This window comes from Pogona vitticeps, chromosome 12 (genome assembly GCF_051106095.1).
Source record: "Pogona vitticeps strain Pit_001003342236 chromosome 12, PviZW2.1, whole genome shotgun sequence".
NCBI classification, from domain to species: domain Eukaryota; kingdom Metazoa; phylum Chordata; class Lepidosauria; order Squamata; family Agamidae; genus Pogona; species Pogona vitticeps.
In genome coordinates, this window is record NC_135794.1 from 9,663,368 (window position 1) to 9,687,707 (window position 24,340).

General features: G+C 43.6%; 1 protein-coding gene across 2 annotated transcripts in view; it reads left to right on the forward strand.

Annotated features, from left to right (window-relative positions):
• Positions 1-493: 493 nt before the first annotated feature.
• The window catches only part of SEMA7A (semaphorin 7A (JohnMiltonHagen blood group)), a 53,732-nt gene continuing 29,885 nt past the window's right edge, over positions 494-24,340 (forward strand). For both annotated transcript variants that reach the window (XM_072982285.2, XM_072982286.2), the window contains exon 1: positions 494-732. In XM_072982285.2, coding sequence (XP_072838386.2) covers positions 603-732 — 130 coding nt within the window. In that variant the 5' untranslated portion in view covers positions 494-602. The remainder of the gene's footprint in view (positions 733-24,340) is intronic.

Consider the following 24,340-nt stretch of genomic DNA (forward strand, 5'->3'; position numbering starts at 1 on the left):
TTTTCCTGCCATAAATGTCTTTTCCAGAGGGTCTGGTCTTCTCATGATATGTCCAAATCACAATATCCTCAGTTTACTGAGCAAGACAGGAGGGCCCGGCCTGCTCTGGTCCATGGGGTCACGAAGAGTCGGGCACCATTTAATGACTAAACAACAACAGGCACATACAAACGCAGGTGCAGTTGTGTTGCAGAGTCCTGCATAAATAAAAGAAAAATAAACCAAAAGGAAAAGGTAAAGCAAAGCATGCTGCTTGGATATCAACTCACAGCGCTTTAAGCACTCTCTGGACGGCTTACAATTTAATTCTGCAGGCTACACATTACCTGCCCCCCCCAAACCCACCCACTCAATTTACTGATCTCCGAAGGCTGAGTCAACCTGCCGCGATCTACCTGCTCCTGGACGGAATCGAGGGGATGCCGAACGGTGCCACGCCCACCCCTCGCACGGACACGCCCCCTTTCCTGGATCGGGCCGCCCTTTAAAAGCTTTGGCGTGTTCTCCTCGCCCAGATGCATCGGCTCAAGGTGAAGCGGGGAATTGAGGGCGGCGGTGCTGGGGGGTCCCTTGCAAGGGCGAAAGCCGGCTGAAAAGAAGAGATGAGTTTCCCTCCGGAGCCCCGGGGTCTCCTTCTACTCCTCGTCGTCTGGACCGCCAGCCAGCTCTGGCCTCCCTCCGCGGCGGATCCGGCGGCCAGCCCCAGAATCATCATCACCTCCTCCTCCCTGGGTAAGGCTGCGGATGAAAGCGGTGGGAGGGGGACGCGATGGCGATGGCAGGCGTGATATGGACCCGGGAAAGGTCCCTCGGAGCCTCGCCAAGCCTGGCTGCCGCCTCTCTCGAACCCCGACCCGGGGACTTGCTCTCCGGCCGGTACACCTCGCGGGGCGGCACACGCTCTCCTGCTTTCGAGCTTGCCTTTGCTTTTTCACTTGGTTTAAAAAGTTAAAAAGAACCTGGGATCTTACGGAGAAAAGGCGCCGTCGGTATCCAACCGCTTTCAAAGGTCGACTCGGGGTAAAAAAAAAAATTGTATTCGAACTCCGCCGGGTGGGAATCCCTCGCTCCACGGCTACTCTTTCTAAGAAGGCTTAAGCGATGCCGGGAAGGGGGCCGGGGGGGGGTCGATCAAGGCTTCATTCGCGTCCTTCTGCTCAGTCCCCCCCCCCGCCTCGCTAATGAGCGCCCTGCGCAAAAGGGTTTGGGATGTACCGTTTACAATGGGGTGCCTTTTACGCGCGAGGCGCCACCGGGGTGCATCTGCCCCGCACGCGAAATCCAATTAACTAGACGAGGTCAGCGTTTTACCAAAGGTTGGAAGCCCTGTGCGCGTTTGAAATGGGTGGGACTTGCTCCCGAGTAGAAAAGTCCCGTGTCGAAAGCGGGCAGTGCGCTGGGACACCCAGAGAGCAACCCCGTGGCTACAGGCATGGCAACATTTATTTATTTGGAATATTTTTTTTACCCAGGGCGGCTTACATCATTAGTAACGATTGCTTAAAAACGATGACTAAATTATTATTTTATTATAATTTTAATGGTAATTTATAAATTGTTGCATTAAATAATTTGAATACATCATTTGCACATGAAAACATGATGAAATAAACATTGTTTCAAAGTGTTAAATAAATGCATTATTCAAACGGATTAAAAGCAGCAAAATACTAACCACTTCACTTTTAAACCCCCCTATTAGATAGGCTTAGTGACCATTCCAAGATAAGGGTTTTATTTTAAGCTAGATGTAGGCTGTAATTTAATCAGGAGAAGAGGAAACAGAGGGTGAGGGAGAAAGTGAGACTCTTTTGCATTTAACTAGAAGTAAAACTCTGGATTCCAAAGGGGACTGGCTCGTTTTTGGATTACAAGATGGTTAAAAGAAATTTAAGTAGTGGGCTGGAAAGACTGAAATGAAATCTGGGGTCAGCTGTAGGATGCTGGCTACCCAGGCTTTCTGTGAACCCATTTAGTGATTAGAGTGTTTTTCTTGCAACTCAGGAGAGCTGGATTCAAGTCATGATATTCTCTGGGTGAACTTGGAAAAGCATCTTCTTGCTCACCCAGACTTGCATTACAGGGTTATTGTGAGGCTCAAGTAGGAAGAGAACAGGGTATGGGGTCTTGAGCTCATTGAAGGAAAGGTGAGATGCGAGTGTAGTTTATGGAATAATTATCAGTCGGCCCAGGTGTGTAAACTATTTTCCCGTAATGTCACAACAGCCCCATAAAGTGAGGCAAAATAAGTAAGGCAGAAAGAATCCCTTAGTATTTGAAGAAGGCGGAATTGTCTTGATTACTCTGAATTTATTTTGTAGAAGAAGGATAGGGAGAAACAGGTAAGTCTGCATAGCATTGTATGGTAAGAGAAACTGAACAACATTGCTGTTACATACCACCATAAAAGTTGTCTCTGTCTTATGACAGCCCCATAAATGATTGATCTCCAGAATGTCCCGTGCTCAGTCACCATACTCACCTCTTGCAGACTGAAGACTGTGGGTTCCCTTAGGGCAGGGGTCATCAACCCCCAGTCCGTGGCCCGGTGCCGGTCCATGGGTTAGCTGGAACTGGGCCGCGGACACAGATCTCCACCCCCCCCATGGGGCAGCCAGCCTGGGAAGCACCTCGATGCACGGCTTTGCTTCTTTGTTTGCTGGCTTGCTCGCTCCCCACCCTCCCTAACAAGCCAGCAAAGAGTCAAAGCCGTGCGTCAGGGCACTTCCCAGGCTGGCTGCCCCACGGCAGCTTCCCCGTAGGGAATGGGCGCTGGGGGAAGCATTAGCATGAAGGCCACTCACCTGCAAGTGTGACACACCCACCAGCAAACATGACACACCCACCAGTAAGCGGGGGGTCCCCACCCCTCAACCGGTCCGTGCATGGAGCACACACACCCCAAATGGTCCGTGGACCGAAAAAGGTTGGGGACTGCTGCTTAGGAAGTCGATCCATCTCTTACAGTATTTGGTCTTCCTCTTTTCCTACTGCTTTCAACCAGCATCATTGTCTTTTCTAGAGAATCTTGCCTTCTCATGATGTGTCCAAAATCCAACAGCCTCGGTTTCAACATTTTTGCTTCCAAAGAAAGTTCAGGATTGATTCGATCTAGGACCCACTTGTTCATCTTCCCGGCAGTCCAGCTCTCATCCAGCCCCACATTTCAAATGAATCATTTCTCCCCCTAACATTGTCCAGCTTTCACACCCGTACATGTTGATCATAAATACAAGAGTATGTGTGATCTTGGCAATACATTTCTATATTTGGTGATGTTTTCTAATTCCTTCATTGCTGCCCTTCTGAGGGCCTCTCCACCCTGGCATATTGTATATGGATCGCTGATGGCATGGGGGTGGGAAGACTTCACCTGCAAGTGTGTCTAACTTAGAATGATCTGTCCTTCCCCTCTAAGAGCTGTCATGCACTTTTCTGGCCAGCAGTAGGGCATGCATTCTTTTTTGTGTGCTCATTATATAGCCAGGAAATAACAGCCTTTGACAGCCTCAGCTTCCAACTGCCGTTGTGGAGAAAGTGGGGAGAAAATGAGGGGTGGGAAGCAGGGACTGAGGAGAAAACAGAATGGCACTAACAGAGGGAGAGAAGGACGTAAAACCAACCACCACCTCCCCCTGCTCCTCCTCAGACTGTCAGGGGAAGTGTTTAATTGATAGCTGATCAGGCTGCAAGGGATCATTTTCTGTTCCAACGGGAGGAGCATGCCAAATGGCAAATTACTCCCCCCCCTCAATGGACCCTTTCTAGCCTGATCCACCACACCCCAAAATGGCACCAGTCTGGACAGGCCCTCTGAATCTCGGCCTTCCTCTGCTTTCTTGGTTGCAGCCTCCATTTGGGTTGAGGAGTAAAACCGAACAGCCGTTTGCCAAAAGTACAGTGACTAAAGAGGGTTCTAGTGAATTCATCACATAACCAAGAGCTTCAAACTGGGAATTTTTGTGAACCAAACAATGGCTGACAAATATATACAGTATATTTGTTTGGTTCACAAAAATTCCCAGTTTATACATATCAATTTAAAAATTTAAATATATGTATATCAATTTGAAGCACTTAGAGTATCGATGAATTCACAAGAACCCTCTTTGGCCACTGTACTTTCTTACCTCTGGCCACTGGAGGCAAGAAATAGTAGTAGGATAATTCGATCTACACAGCGTTTAATTGTTGTAGAGAAAGGACATTTTTTTAAAAACAACAACACATCCTAGTCATCTTTTGGGAGTACAGGGTGCACAACTCAAATCCTGCTCCTTCAGTTCGACAAAACCCATTAAGATGGGTGAGGTTGATTGTTCTAGGGTCATTCTGTATGCACCAGAAATTCAAACTCTGACCATCTTAATCACAGTCCAGTCATACTTAACGGCTGTACAATTCTCCTTCTTACCCCATACCTGGAAGACTTGAAGCATGCCGTGATTGCTAAGTTTTCTAGAAATGTTTTCAGTGAGCTTTGGAAGGGTTGTGTCATTGGCCCTGGCCTCCTCCTTCGGTTCTTTTGATCCATTTCTTCATTATTAATCTCAGAAAAATCCTCCCCGAGATATCCTCCCTTCTCTTGACTACAAGGATGGGCAATCTGTTGTTCTCCAGATGTTTTTGAAGTACAGTTCAGCAGAATGTCCATCCAAGTTATTACTGTACATGCCTTGTTACTAGCATTTCCAACAATCTCTTAATTTATGTTGTTTCTGAGCTATTTCTTTTCAACAAAATAAAACCAGTGTATCTTATTTTGTTGGGGCTACATCTGGTCAAAAAGCTTGTGATTTGAGGATGCATATTGGAGGAGTGTGGAGGAATGATCTGGTGAAAACCCCCCAAAATATGCATTTTTCTGGCTGCTTTTCCCTGTGTGTGTCTGTCTGTGCCCAGACAGATCTGTGTTTATACATCCCCCCAGATGTACTGACAATAGCTAGGTTTCATATGGGCACTCCAGAATATTTGGGAAATATTTCAGTTTTTCCTTAAATGTATGTTTTGGCTGTCCTGCTTTGGGCACATCATGAGTAGGCAGGACTGAATGCCAAAGAAAATAATGCTAGGAAAAGCTGAAGGCAGGAGGAAAAGAGGAAGACTCGAATATGAGATGAATTGACGTGATGAAAGAAGCCATGTCCTTGTGTTTACAAGATCTGAGCTGTTAAGGACAGAACATTTTGGAGATCCCTCATTCATTGGGTCACCTTAAGTTGGCGGCGTCTTAATGATATATGACAGCAACAATGCATTGCAGATCTTTTTCTCTGCAAAGTTTGTTGTGTATGGAAATGGAAAGTAATGGAGCCCTTAAATGAAATCTGTAATTATATACTTGATGGTCTTTAATTTAACTGGAACAGGTTGCCTCACCTTAACAATAAGGTTCTTACTGTCAAGGCTTCTTCATTTCCTCACAGAAATTTCTCCCTAATTAGGCCTCCCCCCAAAAGCCTTTTGAAAGGAACTAGAGTGGATCACTAAAATGAAAGCTTCAACTGTCTTATCTCGATTTCTAGCTTTCATTTATTGCTTAAATGTCTGTTCTGTCTTTTCTGTCCAAGTTCAAGGTAGAGTCTGTGACTCGCCTTCCCTTCTATCCACACAACTGCTCTTTGAGGTGGGTTGAGGGGGAAGATTTTTTTGTGAGTGTGAGGAACAGGCATGCAGGTTTGAGATCACCCTGTGAGCTTTCATGGCTCATTAGGGGCTAGAACCTTGATCTCACGGGTCCCAGACCAAAACTCTTAGCGACAACACTGTCTCTCTTCCCAGTTACTCAGTGCCTTCACATAATTTGCTCCGCTCCAAAGGTTCACAGAAAGATGATCTACTTGTAATCAAAATCTGACAGTTCTTCTTCAGAAATAAAAGTGAAAGTCTGTGTAGGCGTGATGGTATGTGAAAACTATACTCTTGCTTGTTGTAGTTGTAAAAGAAATCACTTTCACATGTAAACAGGACTTCTGCTTTTACTTTCACTCTTCTCTCCCTTTTAAAGTGGGACTGGGCAGACGACAGGTTTGTGGGATCAGAACTTTATAAACTGTGTCAGCTTCTAGCCGCCTAGAGTGGTCCAGTGGTCCAGATAGGTGGGGTATAAATAAATAAATGAATGAATGAATGAATGAATGAATGAATGAATGATGATGATGCTAACTTATGAATCCTTAAATGATTTGGGACCTCTTTCCCAGAGTATTCCAACATCTTAACACAGCGGTTGTTACAGCATGTTATACTATCTGTCCAGCCATCTTGTTTTTAAATTATCCTATTACTTTTTAGTTTTTACTTTGTGGCTTGTTTATTTTTAATTATTGTCTAATTTTGATTGTTACTGTGTTTATTCTTTTTTTATTGTTGTCGTTTATCTGTTTTTTTTAGTTGTAAACTGCCCAGAGTGATCATGGCAGCTAGATGGGCAGTATAAAAGTCAAATAAGGAGGAGCAATGGATGGCACTTGTACACATTTTATGCCAATGCCTGCTGCCTGGCACCCCAAAGGTTGCTTCATTTCATTTAAATCAGTGAGGGGAGTCATTATCCTGCCGATACTGTGAATCAGCTGGAGATAAGAAATTCTTGCCACACTCTGGTGAATCACCCAGAGGTTTCCTGATAAATTTGGATCTAACTTTCTCCCGTCCCTTGACCGGAGAGAGGACTGGAAGAAGGTGGCATTCTTTAGAATCTGGGAAATTAATGCCAGGGGTTTCAAACTGGCCAACTTACTCCTTTTCTCTCTTACATTCATTTCCTTGAATGGTCCTCTGGAATTCAGGAGTGCATGACTGTAACAAGAGTGGAGTAACCGGACCATTGCTCCAGGGGACCAATAAAAACATTGGTGGTGGATCCTAGAGATGAACTTACTGGAGATTGTTAGGAAAATAAACAGCAATACATCCCATTCCTTTTCTTTTTGGAAAGCAGATTTTTTTTTCTTTTGGTGGTGGGGGCTCTGCGATATGCTCTTCCTTAGTCTTGGTGGAGGTCGGTGCCCATGGCTTAGTACGGAGTGGGTGAGAAATGTTGCTCTTTTGCCCCAGGTTCCAAAATTCCTAGTTACAGCTCTGCAGGTGTGTGCACAGGTGCACCTGTCTTCTGCCTATGGTTTTATTTGGGAGGGCTGATCAATGCGTCCAGTCTTTGCAGGATGTGTGCACAGCTGCTGTGATTGCCGAGCATCCTTTTGAGCAGATGCTAGCTGCTGTGGGTGGAAGGAAATGTGCACTCATTTTCTTGCCTGGCAGATAATCTTGCCAGCTCCTCTAATCTTGCCTGGCAGATAAGTACTCAAGTCTCACCCACACAACACAAGATCTTCAGCTCCCCTGGTCTGACACTTGAAGGTCAGGCTATATTTCATGGGAAGGACCACCTGCAGAGATTCTCTCTCTCTCTCTCTCTGGGGTTCGGGAGGAGGGACTAGAACAGAAGGCAGGTGAGAAAATGCCCATTGCTTCCTGCTTTTGTGAAAGCTCTTCAACAACAGCCAGTGTGTACAAAGAGGAGATGTAGGTCAGGGGTAAAACTCATACTTCAGATACAGAAGATAGCTATAGACCAGTTTTTCCTGGCCCTGCAACAAGAACCAGTCATAGCTGCCATGGAGATCTCATGTAATAACTGTGGGCTATTATTACTTAAAACAAATTAAAATCCCAAGAGTCTGATGAGCAACCTTTGTACCCTGTGACCTCCAGATGTCATAGCCTACAATTTCCATCATCTCCATTCAGCAGCCCTGCATTGAAGCCTGTTCAAGACCTACTCTATGGGCAACAAATCCCTATTTTTCAATCTCACTGGCCAAGTGAGCTGGTAATTCAAAGGATCCCCAATTTTGAATGAAGGTACTTCGCAAAGCTTCTAATCTTAGATGAAGGGGAGATCCACAAAACTGCTGAAGACGATGGATTCTGTTGTGTTATTATTATGCTTCCAACCTTGGAGGTAAATAAATTATTAAAAGCAGTATCTGATGAGATAATACAGTCCTCTAGGAATTGCATAAAAGGATCAGAGGCTGACTCTCATGAGGGGGGAATTAGGAAATCTCAGGTAAACTGTCTTTGTCATTGAAAGGCTTATGTAAAAAGTTATCTTTGCATAGGATATTCACCTATTGTTTGCAGCCTTCAGCTCAGAACATGTTGTACACAAGAACAAGCGCCCTGTAACAACTGAATCTGCGCAATGGGAGAGAGTGGCCAGTGGAAGTAGCCCTGGTGCTGCTTGGCTGAGTTACTATAGCCCTGGACTCTGATCTCCATTCTGAGTAGAGCTGAGTGTGGAATTCTGGAAATCTTAAGGACTAGAAACTTAATCTTAAGAAAGAAAAGTTTGCAAAGGAAGATTGTGTGAGGGGAAATTTGTGCAGCGATTCCAACAGCTACATGCTGCCCGGCCCTCAACCTCACCCAGTTCCATCATAATTTATTCCACTTGCAGGAATGTTTGCTTAGATGGTAGATTCAAAGGGAATGGGTGTTTGTATACGTGAGATAATACACAAGCTCGGTTGGGTGGTGGATCCCCTTTCTCTAGGCCAGGGGCTGACCTCATTGTTGACCTTGCTGGGTGTGGTGAGGATCCTTTATCACCATAACTAAAGATACTTAAATTGTATAGGATGTAAGTTCCTTTGTATGGGTCTGTTGGCAGGCACGTCCTCTGCTCAGTTGGATTCCTGGAACTCTGAAAGGCATAGGATCTCTTTGCTCCTATGCTGTATAAGCCCAGTGAAACTGGTGTGTGTGAAGCATCGTGCACTGCTCTGTTTCCACCTTCAGAAGAAAAGAACACTATACAGGGAGCCAAAGGGTTGCTCTTGATGTTGGTTAACAAGAGGGCAAAGAAACACCAAGATATGAACATTTGGGGGAGGTGGGAAGACCCACACTCCCAAGTCCATACAGCCATCAGCTCTCAGGCTTTTAGACCTGAAATCTCAGGGCATGGTGTTACTGCTCTTCAGAGAATCCTAGATTTTGTGGTTTGTTCTTACAGCTTCAAGGCACACACTTTAGACATGCTCAGAGACACCCGTTTCTTTTTCCACTTTCTCACTTGCCCTATGCTTTGGCATTTAAATTGATCCCTGAGCCTCCACACCTTCCGTTCCCAGGCGCTGGTCCTGAAATCTCAGATCTGTGGATCTGGCTGCCCTGGCAACCCTGGCTCCCACTATCCCACCAAGCGCACCTCCCAGCAACCTGGCTTGCAGGAGTACATCGCCCCAGGTGCTGGAGGCTGTGTACAGGTATCCCAAGGAATCACTGCTGATAATATTGATACAGAAATAGTGAAACCAGAAGGGATTGTCCCTGGGGGCTTTTTTTCTGGGAAGCCTTGGTTCTAAAGCCGTGTTAGGCAAATTAGTACAAGGCAATTAACAGCATTTTTTATGTAACTTCCTCTTTTGTTGATTTGCAATTGCCCCATATTTGGCAGATTCAGACCTTCTCAGATATGGTACAATATGCTGAACACCTGTATTTAGTATGTCCTTTTTAATGCAGTTCAGCTGCTGAGCTTGTTGGACAGAAGAGGTTGGTGGAAGAAAGAGGCTAACAGATGCTGCCTACTTGTTCAATCTTCCTGTCTGACACTGTACTTATTATTGTTGTTGTTGTTGTTGTTGTTGCTATTACTATTACTATTACTACTACTACTACTACAGTGGTGCCTCGCTAGACAGTTACCCCGCATGACAGTTTTTTCGCTAGAAATTGGCTTTTTGCGATTGCTATAGCGATTCGCAAAACAGTGATTCCTATGGGGGAATTTCGCTGGACAATGTTTGGTCCCTGCTTCGCAAACCAATTTTTGCTAGACGATTTTGACAGCTCTCTCCGCACTCGCAAACAGGTGTTTTCGGGACCTAAGCTTCACAAGACAGCTATTTAAACAGCTGATCGGCGGTTTGCAAAGCGGCTTTCCTATGGCCAATCTTCGCTAAACAACGATGATTCTTCCCCATTGGAACACATTAAACAGGTTTCAATGCATTCCAATGGGGAAATGCTTTTCGCTAGACAATGATTTCGCTAAACAGCGATTTCAGTGGAACGGATTATCATCGCCTAGCGAGGCACCACTTTATTATTAGGAGAACTTGTTGCTTTTACTGCTCACTCTCTCACACTCTGGAAAGTCATGTCTCACCCCACATGTGGTGCTTAAAACGGTGTGATTTTCAGTGGAAAAGTAGAAAGGGGGATTAGAGAGCTGTTATGAGGCCCCTTTTTTCCTCCCTGCTCCCCCTCTCCATGCCAAGGTGGCATTTCAGTAGTTGGACTACACGGAGGGAAGGAGATGATCATGATTTGGAGAAGTTGCATTTTCAAATAATCATGTGTTGTCAAATCAATTCTGAAACTTCTGGCTTAGGGATTCTGAGAATTGTGGTCCAAAAAAATGAACTTTTCGAAGCTAAAGAGCTTAGGAAAAAATAAATTTAAAAAATTTAAATGATTCAAAACATCGTTGCAGAACTAATCAAAATGTGTACGTCTGCTCCATGCAGGAATATTCTATCTTAAGCCACTTTCTGTTGCAGTATTGCCAGATCTCGGGTTATTTGAAGGAGTCCTGTACTGAAACGAGAGAAGTTTGGTTCTTCCTGCTGTTCCCTTGCGACACCCAAACAGTATTTGAATGTTTCTCAAGACATCCGTGCTAGTTGCAAATAAATGGCAATTCCAAGCACCCATAAGGAACCCACAGAACTAGTTAAAACCCTGGACTTGCTCAATGGCATGTTTCATAAAGTTCTATTCCTTGGCTTCAGAAAGGTTGCTAGCTTTCCTCATTGTACAAAGAGTCCATCATTACTTCTTTAACAGTGACTGAGGGTGCTGGGTGACGACATCTGTTTCAGATAAGGGAAATGTCACTTTTTGAGAGTCACTGGCCCCAGGAGACACACACGCAGAGAGACAGAGAGAGAGAGAAAGCGAGAGAACGCTCAGTGTTTCCTGTGGCCCCAAAATGCCGAGGGGTGAAGAGGCCTTTGGCTGACCAGAACCCCAAGCAGGCCATAGGAATGCTCCACACAGCAAAATGTAGTGGTATCTCTCATTTTTTCATGAGCCACTTTAGTTCAGGTTTGGATAACCCAGAATAATCTCCAGAATCTCAAGGGCTGCCCTTCCCATAGGCTGCCACTGATCTACTTAACGGGAGATGCCGAGGGCTTAGCCAGGGCTCTCCTGCTTGTGACACGTGTGTGTGTGTGTCTCTAACCTGGGTGTCACCCTCTCAGCAGGAGGTGTGCAGTGCAACACCACCTGCGGGACCCCACTGTGCAGAGACTGCTCTCCTCTGAGCCTTGCTGCCCCGGTTGTCACTGGCGTGATCAAACTGGACAGAGGAAAAGAAAATCAGAGGCCAGACTTTCCACCAGTTTCCTGCAAAGCAAGCACCAATGTAGGTCACTTCTGTAGGCAGCAAAGGGTGAAGTACATTTAAAGGAGGGGGAGAAGAACCTTTTGCCATGATCAGAATTTCTCAATTCTGATTTGCCTGTTTTGTTTACCCAAAGCGGGCCAGGAAATAAGTTATTTGGGAGCGGCCGCTCACCTGCTTTCCAGAGGTGGGTGGGGCCAAAAACAAAAGAGGTGGGGCCAAAATTAGCAATGGGCTCACGCCTGTTGTTGCCAGGATCTAAACATTAGTACAGTCGTTCCCCGCTTTACGATTACCCCACATTACAATGAATCCACTTCACGACAACGTTTTTGCAATCGCAAAACGATGGTCTAAATAGAGTTTTTTCGCTTTGCGATGATCTCCTCCCTGCTTCGGGAACCGATTCTTTGCAAAATGATGTTTTTTTAAACAGCTGATAGGTGGTTTCAAAATGGCCACCAGGTAATTAAAATGGCTCCCGCTGTGTTTAGGGACGGATTCCTCGCTATACAGGCACTGAAAATGGCCGCCATATGGAGGATCTTCGCTGGACGGTGAGTTTTTAGCCCATTGGAAATCACTGAACGGTTTTCAATGCATTTCAATGGGATTTTTATTTTCGCTTTATGACTTTTTAACTTAACAGCGATTTTCCTGGAATGGATTATTGCCGTTAAGCAAGGCACCACTTGTAAAAGCATTTTGACCTGTTAGAGTGCAGGGAACGTTATGTGCAAAGTCTAGGGCTCCCCCCCCCCCAATGATGAATGGTATTGAACCCCATTGAGCTGGACTTGGAACCATAAGGGGGGTTTCTGTTGGGTCCCAGGACTGCAGCTCCCCATCCCCTTCTCAGTAGAATTCCTGTTGGATCAAGGTTGACTGTGTATGTTTTGTGTTTCAAAGTTTGATGCCATGGTCTGTCTGGAGGTTGATCTTACCAAAGGCTGAAATGAGATAGCCCAACATCAAGAGAATTGAGTCTTTGAGCTTTTGCACATATACTCCCTGTAGTTTTATATATAGCCTTGACCTGTTGCATTTCTCTGCTTTGTGAAATTCTGCTGTCAGCAGTTCTGAGAACATTGCTTAAAACCATCCATTTCAAAAGCAAAAATCTGTCTGCACTAATCCAGGGCAACTTCTAAAGGATTTGCTGGATGATACTAAAATTTGCAGAGTGACATTACATTTTTTTAAATGTATACTTATTGATCTTTTCCTTAATATTGCCTTTTAATTGATGTAAGATGCCTCCTTATTCATGCTTCATAATTTTTAAATATCGCTTTTTATTTATGTTAACCCCCATTATATACTCATTTTTTTTCAACTTCAAATAATTGTCTTTCATTGTTGCAAGACACCTTGGGTCCTTTACAAGGAGAAAGGCGGGGTAACAACATTTTAAATAAATAAAACTAATAGAACATATTTTTGTTCTGTACTCAAAAAAATCAGCATATTGGTGTATCTGAAGAAATGAGCTGCTGCTCACTAGTATTAGGACCTAAGTCCCTTAGGGGGCAATCTGGAGCGGTCTGCTTCATGCTTAAAAGGTTCTTATCCTCAGGGTGATCTATCTTCTTTTGCACTTGAGTGTTCCTTTTGTTCACACTGGTGATGTTTATTCTCCAGTGAGAAGGGTCCATGCAGCAGATCATTGGACTGCTGGTTTATTCTTGAGTAAGGAGGCAACAGTGATGGTGTCAGAAAGGTGAGTGATAGCTCTTAAAGGGGCAGAATGGATTGATCTAAATAGAACCATGTAAATGATACAATTTGGTTCGAACCAAACCGTACCAACAGCAGTCCAAAGAGTGAGCTATGTAACCGTTTGGGCAGGCCCTTAAGTCTTTAAGGTGATAGAGCACTTCCTTGGATTGTTTTCTCTTTTCTGTTTTTTATTTTGTTCTTGACAACAGGGGTAATATAGCTGCCACAAAACAGTGGTGTTAACTTTCCATCTTTTGGCACATATGGTCTCCCAGATTTCATCAGACAACAGCAGCTCCCATTCAGCTAGTCTAATGAAAAGCGATGGGTGATGGGAATTGTAGTTCAGCAAACACAAGGAGGGACACGATTCATGCAGCTCTGATGCAGGTGATAAAAACATACATTTTTGACCTCAAGTATAAATGCATGTACAAAGTCCCAAAGACAGGTTGGATGATGTTCTCGGTGGGGTGTTGTAGTCCAATAACATCTGTAAGGCTGCACATTTACTACCACACCTTAAGACAGTGGTTTTCAGCCTTTTGCTCCTTCAGTTGTTTTGGACTTCAGCTTACAGAGGCTTCTGTAAGCATGTCCAATGGCAAGGGATTCTGGGAGTTGGAGTCCAAAATAGCGGGAGAACCAGAGATTAAAAACCATTTGAGGCGTGCAGATGTGTGCTTTTGTGCTGCAATTCCCAGAATTCTGGCTGGAGAATTCTGGGGGCTGTAGTCCAACTCTGGGAGGTATTTCTGATGGAAACTGCAGAAACTGATCATGCTACATCAGAATGTCTCCATACAAGCCTTATAAGATACATGCATCTTGAGTTGATGTTTTCTAAGGAAACCCATCTGAACCTCAGACAGAATGCAGTTACTTCTCCTTCCCACCCACCAAAGACTTCTTATTTGTGGAATAAGAGGAAATAATACTTCCTTATTCAGAATCAACATGACATCCAGTTCTCTTTTGCTAGCTCTAGCCGCAGGTCTCTCTAGGACACTGTTCTGCCAACACACTGGCCTATCGGCAGTTCAGTGAGACGCCTACATGCACGACAAGAAACAATAGCACTGTCCTACTCATGTTCCTCAGCCCATTGTTTTGGATCCTGGAAGCAATGTGTAACCATCATGATGAGCAGTAGTCACTGTTATTCTGAGACATCTGCTTGCTTCCTCTTCTGCTTGGTCATGTAAGCTGTTGGGTAGCAGGTTTCCATCAAAGCTTGGAAAAGCCAGCGTTTTGGACTACAGTTTTCAAAATCCCCCAAAACAAACGGCTGTTGTGGCTGAGCAAATCTAGGAATTGTGGTCCCGGCAGGTGGTGCGTCTGTGCTTTAGATATTCCGGTATTTCAATGGCATAACTTGAGTGGTAGAATATACCAGATGGGTGGGATATAAATCGAACAAATAAATAAATAACTTGAGTTGTTATCTGGAACAGATACTGGGAAAGCTACTTTCTGGACAATGGCCTCCAGATTTCTCAGAGCTGAGAAATTCTTGCACCTCTATTTAAAAACTTGTAATTTTTTCCAAGCTCCAATCTAACCCGCCCCAATGACAGAATGGTAACATTCTGCTGTGCTCTTCAGAGTTTTCCAGACACGCTGATTGCTCCTCCTGAAGGACCATGTTGTAATGAAGATTTCTCTGATATCCAAATAAAATTTATCTCCTAGCACTTTATACTTGAAAATGATTTCCTGTGCTTTTCTGTCATTGACAGAACTAAGGTTTTTGCTTTGTATTGGTTGGGGCAGTTAGTGCTATAGCGCTTCCCAAGCATTAGCGCTGCTGCAGCAGTTAACAAAGTTCACACCAGTGATTGCCCACAATGATGGTGTTTGCTGGGCATTGATAGGTGTGGAGCTGATAGGCCAGGTCTCTTCAAACTGCAAGTATAGCACTGTAGCGCTTAAGTGCTAAATAGCTAACACTTAAGGCACGAGACCCGAGGAAGCCTTTGTTCTTCCATCACAAGGAAAAGAGGTAAAACAATGTGCCATCTGTAACATTGACTCCTGTCATGACTCTCTTTCTTCCTGCTTCTATTTCTTCCAGTGGTGTGTGAACACTTGAAGGTTGTTTTGTGTACTAATTAGCAAGTGGGGCTGAGATCAGGATTTATGTTCCAAAAAGATAATTAGCCAGTATGTGAGAGCACACAGAGAACCAGCTTCCTTTTGCCCCCTCTTCTCTAGAGTTGATGGCCCCATGTGACTGGCAGTGAACTGCCCTAGTAGCTTAAAGTTCACAAAAGCTGCTTAACTTTTCAACAGTTGTGCTTGTGGTTTCTAGAATATTTTGAAAGAGGTTTTTTTTGCTCATCAAATAAATATGCCCATAAGCAGATAGACGCTGACTCATCTCCTTCTTCTCATCTGTATATATTTCTGTAGTTCCTTTTTCCTGCTGAGCAATTTATAACTTATTTTTATATCCATAAGCTATCATTTTTGGCCACAGGTTTGCTTGCTTTATCCCCATGCGACAATTTGTCATGATGTAACAATGAGGCACCAACATCAGGATGGAGTTTAAGAAGAATGGCACACTCTCAGAATTGTGTATGTGTGTGGTTCCAAATTAGCAGAAATGCACAAATAGTTGTGTACTGTATTTGCTCTGGATGACTTTTAAAGACCTGTAGCCACCTGGCTATTCTGGCCCATAATATCCCCTGTATGAAATTTGACACCTAGTTCCATAACCTAGCAAAACATAAGTGTGCTGCTTATATATGCCCCATAGTTCTTAAAACACTCTCTAGGGAGGTTATAATTTAATCATGCAGGCTATACATTGCCCCTACCCAGCAAGCAGTACTCAATTTACCGACGTTGGAAGGATGGAAGGCTGAATGAACCTCAAGCTGGCTACCTGGGATTGAGCCTGGGTTGTGAGCAGAGTTTTTGGGGCAGTACTGCAGTTTAACCACTGTGCTGCGAAGCTTCTGGAATGGAGAATCTTGCTGGTAGTTAATCAGAAACACTTTCCATCATGTGCAGGGGGTGCAGGGTGATTCAGACCTTGCTACAAATGAAAACCATCTAGGAAAGGGGTAGAAAACCAGTAGAATCCAGATTTTGCTGACTCCAAATCCTGTTGTCCTATACTATTTGTCCATTTTGTTCAAGCCAAGATCTCCAAACTCCTAAGACTCAGGTGGAGAATCACTAAAATTAAATCAATGGGAATAGAAAATCCGCTCCCCCTCTCCAAAAGCAGATTTCAATGATCAGGCAGGTCTATCTGGGAAGAGCCCCCCCCCCTCTTGAATCTACAGAAAGCAGGAAAAAAGGCTTAGCTAATAGTGGTGTGTTCAGAACTGTGGCCAATGAGTCCATTAGACATGCCTTCCTCATAGCTGGGAACCCAGGGCTAAAAGAAAATACAGTGTAAACAACATAATCCATTTTGTTGCTACTTCTCATAAAAACAATGCTGTTCTGTATTTTCAGCTGCTTTTTAGCATTTATGCATTGGTTGTATTCCATAAATGTTATCTGACTTCCTTCCTAAGGAGGTAGTAGATTCAGCTTTATAGGGACTTCACTTTGCAACATTTTCTTCTCTGGGTCTTTGTGCCAGAGAGTAAGGCACATGGAACAAATTTGTTTGTTACTGTTAACGAGTTTTCTAGGTGGTACATAATGATTCACTCATTCAAAAGAAGAGGACCCATTTTCTGCTTTTCATTGTTCACTCTTGCTTGAATCTCTTTTCTGACCAAAAGGCAGTGGGCTTTTTAACGTGTGCAGATTTGTGTTTTCGGGCTGCGGTTTCCACCAGAAATACCTCCCAGAGTTGGACTGCAGCTCCCAGAATTCTCCAGCCAGTATTCTGGGAATTGCAGTACAAAAGCACACATCCGCACACCTCAAATGGTTTTTTTAATCTCTGGTTCTCCCACTGTTTTGGACTCCAACTCCCAGAATCCCTTGCCATTGGACATGCTTACAGAGGCCTCTGTAAGCTGAAGTCCAACTGAAGGAGCAAAAGGCTGAAAACCACTGTCTTAGCTGCCCAGAGTGGTAGAATTTACCAGATGGGTGGGATATAAATCTAATCTAATCTAATTAATTAATTAATTAATTAATTAATTAATTAAGGTGTGGTAGTAATTGTGCAGCCCTACAGATGTTATTGGACTACAATACCGAGGAGTCCTAGGCAGCATTGAAGAAGGTCTAGGGCAGTGGTGTCCAACCTTGTCCCTCCAGATGTTCTTAGACTGCAGCTCCCGGAAGCCTTCACCACCACCTCTGCTGGCCAGGATTTCTGGGAGTTGAAGTCCACAAACATCTGGAGGGCCAAGGTTGGACACCACTGGTCTAGGGGGTTGCAGCCCAACCATGGGGCTTTCCACAGGTCAAGCATGTGCTCTGCCCTCAAGAGCTCACTCCGCCTCTCAGCAGGCACAGGGTTGCTTAAAGTTTCGATATGCTACTGTATAGGTATAGATTCACTGGAAAGAACAACTAAAACTTACCTAGACATGCAAAATATCTCACTCTTGGGGGAAGGCTGTATTTCTCCTGCTTAGCCTGGACAAGAAATCTGGAGAACTCAAAAGATTGCATGCTTTTGTGGCAATTCACCTAATCCCAATAGAAAAGATGCCCAATGATGGATTTTGCTGTTCTGTTTTTCCATGCACTAACACAATTATGTCGCGTTTGAGTCACATGGATTTTTAAAAGGCCTCTGAGTGGCCAAGAAGATGTGCCTGTTTCTTGCGGATTAACATTACAATAAAGTGATGCCAGAACATTCCAGTAAGCTTTGGTTGAAAGAAGGTATTATAACTGTTGTTTTAACTTCAGGTTCTGTTCTAATGATTCTCTTCTGTCAGGGTGATTCCCAGTACTGACCATTTTGTTCTCCTTCCTTTCCTACCCATCATATGCTTTTTCTGTTTCTCGGCTCATGGATTCTTTGACTTCTTCACCAAATGGTTGTTGTGGGTTTTCCAGGCTGTTTGGCTGTGGTTCTTACGGTTTTCCTTCCTAACGTTTTGGCAGTCTCTGTGGCTAGCATCTGCAGAGGACAGGAGTCAGAACTCTGTTTGTGCTCTGGTGCAGTTTGTTGGATAGTTGATTTATAGCTGTGGGATCAGCTTTTGTCCTTTTCAGGAGATTGGGTGATTATGGTGATCAGCATGTTTTTTTTGTGGAGGTCTATTGTTGTGATAAGGGGGAGATATGATCTGTCACTGTGATTGATGGGTGTCGTTAGCTGGTCTTTTGTGTTTTAGACTTCTAAATCTCAACAAAGCTTGGCTCCCAGCACTGAAAAATACAGCCTGCAAAAGGTCAACAAACTCTACCCAGCCACAAGTACCAGTGATTACTGCACACAAAAGACCCACAACAACCATAGGGTCCCGGCCGTGAAAGCCTTCGAGAATACATCTTTACTAAGTGTTCCATTCATTCCTGCCCTTCCTGGAAATCCAGCTGGACTATTATTAACCTTCCACAAAGGGCATGGAATGATTACAGAAGAGATGTAGAAGAGGCAACACTAGTTGATGAAACAGATGTTTTCTCACAAGTGACCCAATGAATGTAGATGTTTAGTGGGGGGAACACTTCCCACTGAACACTTACACACCCTGGCATCTTTTGTCCCAAGGGTTAGGCAGATCTTGGGAATGAACCTTCCCTCTCTTCACAGGTGTTATCTTCAAGAATTTTTTTTATTCCTTTCTCAGTCAAGCGTTTAACTTGACTCGTGGCTTGACCTCTCCGTCCCCTATCTGATTTTTCCCAGGATTCTTTTGTATTCTAGCACAGAACAAAACAGATATGAACAGCACACATAGATAAACAGGGCACAACATATTCCAGCTTGCATATGCTCCAAACAGACGTAGGAAATTTAGGTTAAAGAATAATTGCTGATAGTTGTGTGGCCTTGGGCAAGCTGCACAGTCCCAGAATGCCCCCAGAAGAAGGGAATGGAAAATAATCGCAAGATGGCTCCCCAGTTACCTCTCACTCTTTTCATGTTCAGTCCATACCCAACTCTTTCAACTGTTTCTCACAGACGTTGACTCCATGTCCTTTACCAATGGGGTCGTCTCATGCACTGGTCCCCTGGGCACTCCACAAAATTAAGTGTTTCCCATGGATCTGGGCATAGGCAATTACGGCACCCACTCCGGCGAATTACTTTTGGAAACCTATCGAGACTGTGGAACTGGGGAACTCAACTCTGATAGTTGACAAAACTGGAAATTTGCACGAATACATTTCCAATAACAACAAAAACAAGAATATTGTAGCATCTATAGGATAAATCATTTATGTCAGACTGAAAAAGTGGGTTGTAACCCACAGAAGCTCACGCAGAAATATATCTGTCCTTAGGTTGCTACAATATTTTGGTTTTAGTTTTGTTGCTGTTGCAGAAAGCAACTGCCTTCTGAAATGACTATGTTCCTGAATGGCATTTATCCCCAAAGGAAAATGGTTCCCCCCACAGTCACTTGAAAGGAGTCATTGTTTCTGTTCTTTTTAGTTTTTTATGGTTTCTAAGCCTTCCGCTCTCTGGGATATTTTAAAGATCTATCTCCCTTTTTGTTTAATTGCTGCAAGTTTTAATGTGTGTTATGTAAATAACCTGAGGATTTTCAAACAGGAGAGAACGACTTTATGAATATTTTAATGATGTAGCTTGTAGTGTGCTGTACCTTTTATAGCGTCTCTCTGATCGAAGCACCATTAGAGAAACCTGTTGAATGCATCAATAGCTTTCTGTGTAATTGTTCATCAAAGGTTAATGATGTTTTTGGTGTTCATTTTTCTCTTAGCTCCTGGCATAACAGAACTGGGGAGTTAACCTTGTTCAGTGCATTTAATTAAAAAAAAACACCACATTCCAGACTCTGTGGATAACCATTCCAAGGATAGCATTGGCGCCTGTAGATTGTTTTTCTTCAGGCTGCTGTGAAACAGTGTTTGAAAAATATATTTTTGCTTTCAGTTTTAAATAATTCTTCTCCGCCACCCCCTCAGGAGATCTTTGGGAGTCTTGTTTTGAGAAGTGATTGTACAGCACATTAAATGGCATCATCTTCAAGGTTCTTTGATTAAAGATGGCTTAACCTTTAAATATCTACTTTCCAGAGCTGTGTTCCAGGTAGCAGGGCAGTCATAGCCTATTGTGGTATGGTATATATGAATTGTCAGAATGCCTTAGAACTAGCTAGGACTGATATTTCTTGCAACAAATCCCTAACTTGGAAAATGGACCCCTCCCTTCAGTTTAGCTCCAACTCCACAGTTTCCCATTTCCAATGGAGACTTTTAACCTTGCTTCCCTGTAATCTGGTGTTCTAAGGGATGGTTTGCGGGCCAAAATACCGTATTTTTCCATGTATAAGATACACCCACTTTTTAAATCCAAAATTAAGAAATTTAAGTGGGGCTTAGCAAGTGTAGGGGGAAAGGGATCAAAGTGCTGCAGAATCGCTTTGATCCCTGCTTTCTCCTCCACTTGTTTTTGTTCTCTCCTCAGCTTACTTCTGTGTATAAAACGAGCCTCAATTTTTAATCTAAAGATTTTAGACAAAAGTATAGTCTTATACATGGAAAAAATATGGTAATTCATTCCCCTCCCCAAGAGGTAGGCTGTAGGTTTATTGCATTAAAAAAAACCCCCACACTCCACCTTTAAAAGCAGAAGCAATAATTAGGAACAGAACTGTTTCTGCTAAAAACTGAGAGGTGCTTAAGGGTTGTTCTGCTTCTTGTAGTAAAATAATTTGGCTGGCTTTAAATAGTATGCAATGTTAACTTGACTGTGGGGCATTCTTTGCTGTGGTATGCCAGCCAACTAAATACACTGGCCCAGCCTTTTAACAACTCTGTCATTCACATTAGACATCAGGGCTGTCCTCCTTTGAGGGCCGACAGGGCCTGTGTGGACCATGTATGTTAGGTGCCCAGCTCTTTGGGCTGACTGCCATTTCAATTTCCCCTCTTTCTCAAGCTAGAGTTGACAATACCTGCTTAAGATCCTTGTATACCCAGAGACAGCCTCACTAACAGTGTTAACGGGACATCCTTAAAGATGGAGCAAAAGATGGATCAAAAAGAGATAACAATTTATCAGGAAAGACACCAGAGCAGCTGGAATCTTTTAGACATTGAACTAAATCAGTCTAATTGTTTGAAATGACTCAGGGCTTTGGGTGGCTTCTTACCATACTTGTATTTTTATTTTTTGCCTATCCCAGACCAAGCCTCTAGGGTAGATTACTCAGCAATGTGGTGTGGGCCACACTATTGGTGTCTAGATGGCAGTTGCTTCTGTGGTTGAGGATGGATGCATCATGATCCTTGGAAGAAAAGTTGGAACAGATGAAGCCTTGTGTTTTGGATGGGGAATTTGCAGTGGGGCATAGAGAGAAACCACATATCACATCCTGTACTTAAAGATCTATTGTTCTAAGACTATGAGGGTGATAACATGCTGACCTGGCCAGAGAAGGAGTCACCACCCCTCAGCACATAGCAATTTCGCCCCCCCCCCCCGCAAGGAGTAGAGAGATATTTTCCCCCATTCCTGCTAATTTCAACATAAGGATAGGAGGGTATAAAAGCCCTTTGGAGGCCCAGGCTGTTGGTTGCTACTCTGAATGGAAAGGAGGGCCAGACATCCGGGTGGCACCCAGCCACAAAAGGGACCACACCCAGCTGAGTAAAGGTGCCCTCCCAGTGTGTGTGGGCATGTATGTGTTTCTTTTCACTAAATTGAAATATTTTGAACTTGAAACAGCCGTGCATCTCTTTCAGGTGGGAAAGGCAGGGACCAGCTAAGATGTTCAGTGCTGAGTGCGCTCTCTAGGTGTTCTTGGTTGTGCATGAGGACCACGAAGGTCTGTGATCTCTGTTCTTCTGGTTCCTTAAATCAGAGTTGGAATGGACAGCCTTTCCGTCTTTGAAAAGAGACTTCTCCTGTAACAGCACCTCAAATGAAGGACTGTCCTCTCTCAAACAGGGCATATGGAAACTCTGCTGTCTCCCCATAGTTATAAGATACTTGAAGGCTCAGTTTAGTGCTTGTTGGGAGGCTTGGCCCATGAGATCTCTCCATTCCCTGCTGTGCAGTGGCATGGTTGAAGGTAAAGCCAGTGCCCATGGATCGATCTTTCTTTCTTTCTTTCTTTCTTTCTTTCTTTCTTTCTTTCTTTCTTTCTTTCTTTCTTTCTTTCTTTCTTTCTTTCTTTCTTTCTTTCTTTCTTTCTTTCTTTCTTTCTTTCTTTCTTTCTTTCTTTCTTTCTTCCTTCCTTTTCTTTCCTTCCTTCTTTCCTTCCTTCTTTCCTTCCTTCTTTCTTTCTTTCTTTCTTTCTTTCTTTCTTTCTTTCTTTCTTTCTTTCTTTCTTTCTTTCTTTCTTTCTTTCTTTCTTTCTTTCTTTCTTTCTTTCTTTCTTTCTTTCTACACAAATAGATATAAAATTGTTACATAATGAACAAAGAACAAATTCAACAAGATGGAAAACAAGCAGTAGGAATCTTAGTTTGGCCATACTTTGGTCTCAAGTTGGAAGACTTAAAGTTCTTTGTGATGGTTCCCCACACCCGGTAACCCCTGAATAACCTTTGGTTGGCAGCCGAAAGACAGTGTTATGTATACTTCTTAGATTGACTGACCATTCGGTTTTCCGTACATTCGCTTGCTCTTAGGTTGGGAAGAGCTTTATTGTAGATGACTCCAAGTCATGAATCATTGCTATGGTGATTATCTCAGATGGAAGTAAATCTGAGTCCTAACTATAAACTTTTTGTGAGGGCTCCCCTCCCCATGGACCCTGAGTTGAGTAACTTTTGGCTGCTCAAAGAATGCCTTCGTTGATTGTTGTGGGTTTTCTGGGCTGTTTGGCCGTGTTCTTAAGGTTTTTCTTCCTAATATTTCACCAGTCTCTGTGGCCAGCATCTTCAGAGGACAGGAGTCAGAACTCTGTGCTCTGGTGCAGTTTGTTGGATAGTTGTGTATTTATAGCTGTGGGATCAGCTTTTGTCCTTTTCAGGAGACTGGGTGATTATGGTGATCAACGTGTTTTTTGTTGTGGGGGTATTATTGTGATAAGGAGGAGAAATTATCTGTCATTGTGGTTGATGGGTGTCATTAGCTGGTCTTTTGTGTGCAGTGATCACTGGTCCTTGTGGCTGGGTAGAGTTTGTTGACCTTCTGCAGACTGTATTTTCCAGTGCTGGAATCCAGGCCTTGTTCAGTTTCATACTTTCCTCTTTTTTGTTGAAGCTCTGCTGATGTTTATGGATTTCAATGGCTTCCCTGTGCAGTCTAACATAATGATTGCTGGTGTTGTCCAGTACTTCTGTGTTTTGAAATTGAATTTCATGTCCAGCTTGTTTTAGGGCATGTTCAGCTACTGCCGATTTTTCCAGTTGTTTTAGTCTGCAGTGTCTCTCATGTTCTTTGATTCTGGTGTTGATGCTACGTTTTGTGGTTTCAATATATACCTGGCCACAACTGCAAGGTATCCGGTATACTCCTGCAGTGATGCAGGGGTCCCTTTTGTCCTTCGCTGACCGTAACATTTATTGTATTTTTGTTGTATTTATGTCTCTGTTATTACTGAACAGTAATTTGTGTGTTCATTTTCTCAGGAAATATAATAGTATTCAGGCTAGTATTTTATTACTATGAAACATATTTGCACATGGTGGGCTTTCTCTGGCACAAGAGAGAATCAGCTTCAATGCTGATTATCAGCTCCTAATGGTTTTGCAATATTGAATGGGCAGTCTTTCACTACTGTGATGGATTTAGATCAGGAAGAGTAAAATATCACATGCCAGCTTGAGACTAAACTCCCTCATCCACATCCATATGATATCGAATGAGTACTTTTTATGTAACCACATTTTAAGGAGAAGCTCAGCTTGCTCCATCAAGAACAAGGGCTGAATTAGCTAGATGTGAAGCAGAGAGCAGCATTGCTGACTTACATTTGTGTAAGGGGAACTAAGTCCTGGCAAGTAAATCCTGGCTCATTAACAAGGTACTGGTTGAGTTCCTGGGCGTGCACAGGTCTAGTGATAGATCTGGCTCTGAATTTCTTTTGCAGTGGGGCAGCACTGATGTCTGCCATTTTATATTCCCAGAATGCCTTGGATGTTGCATCCTAGAAGGGAGGAATGGTGGCTATG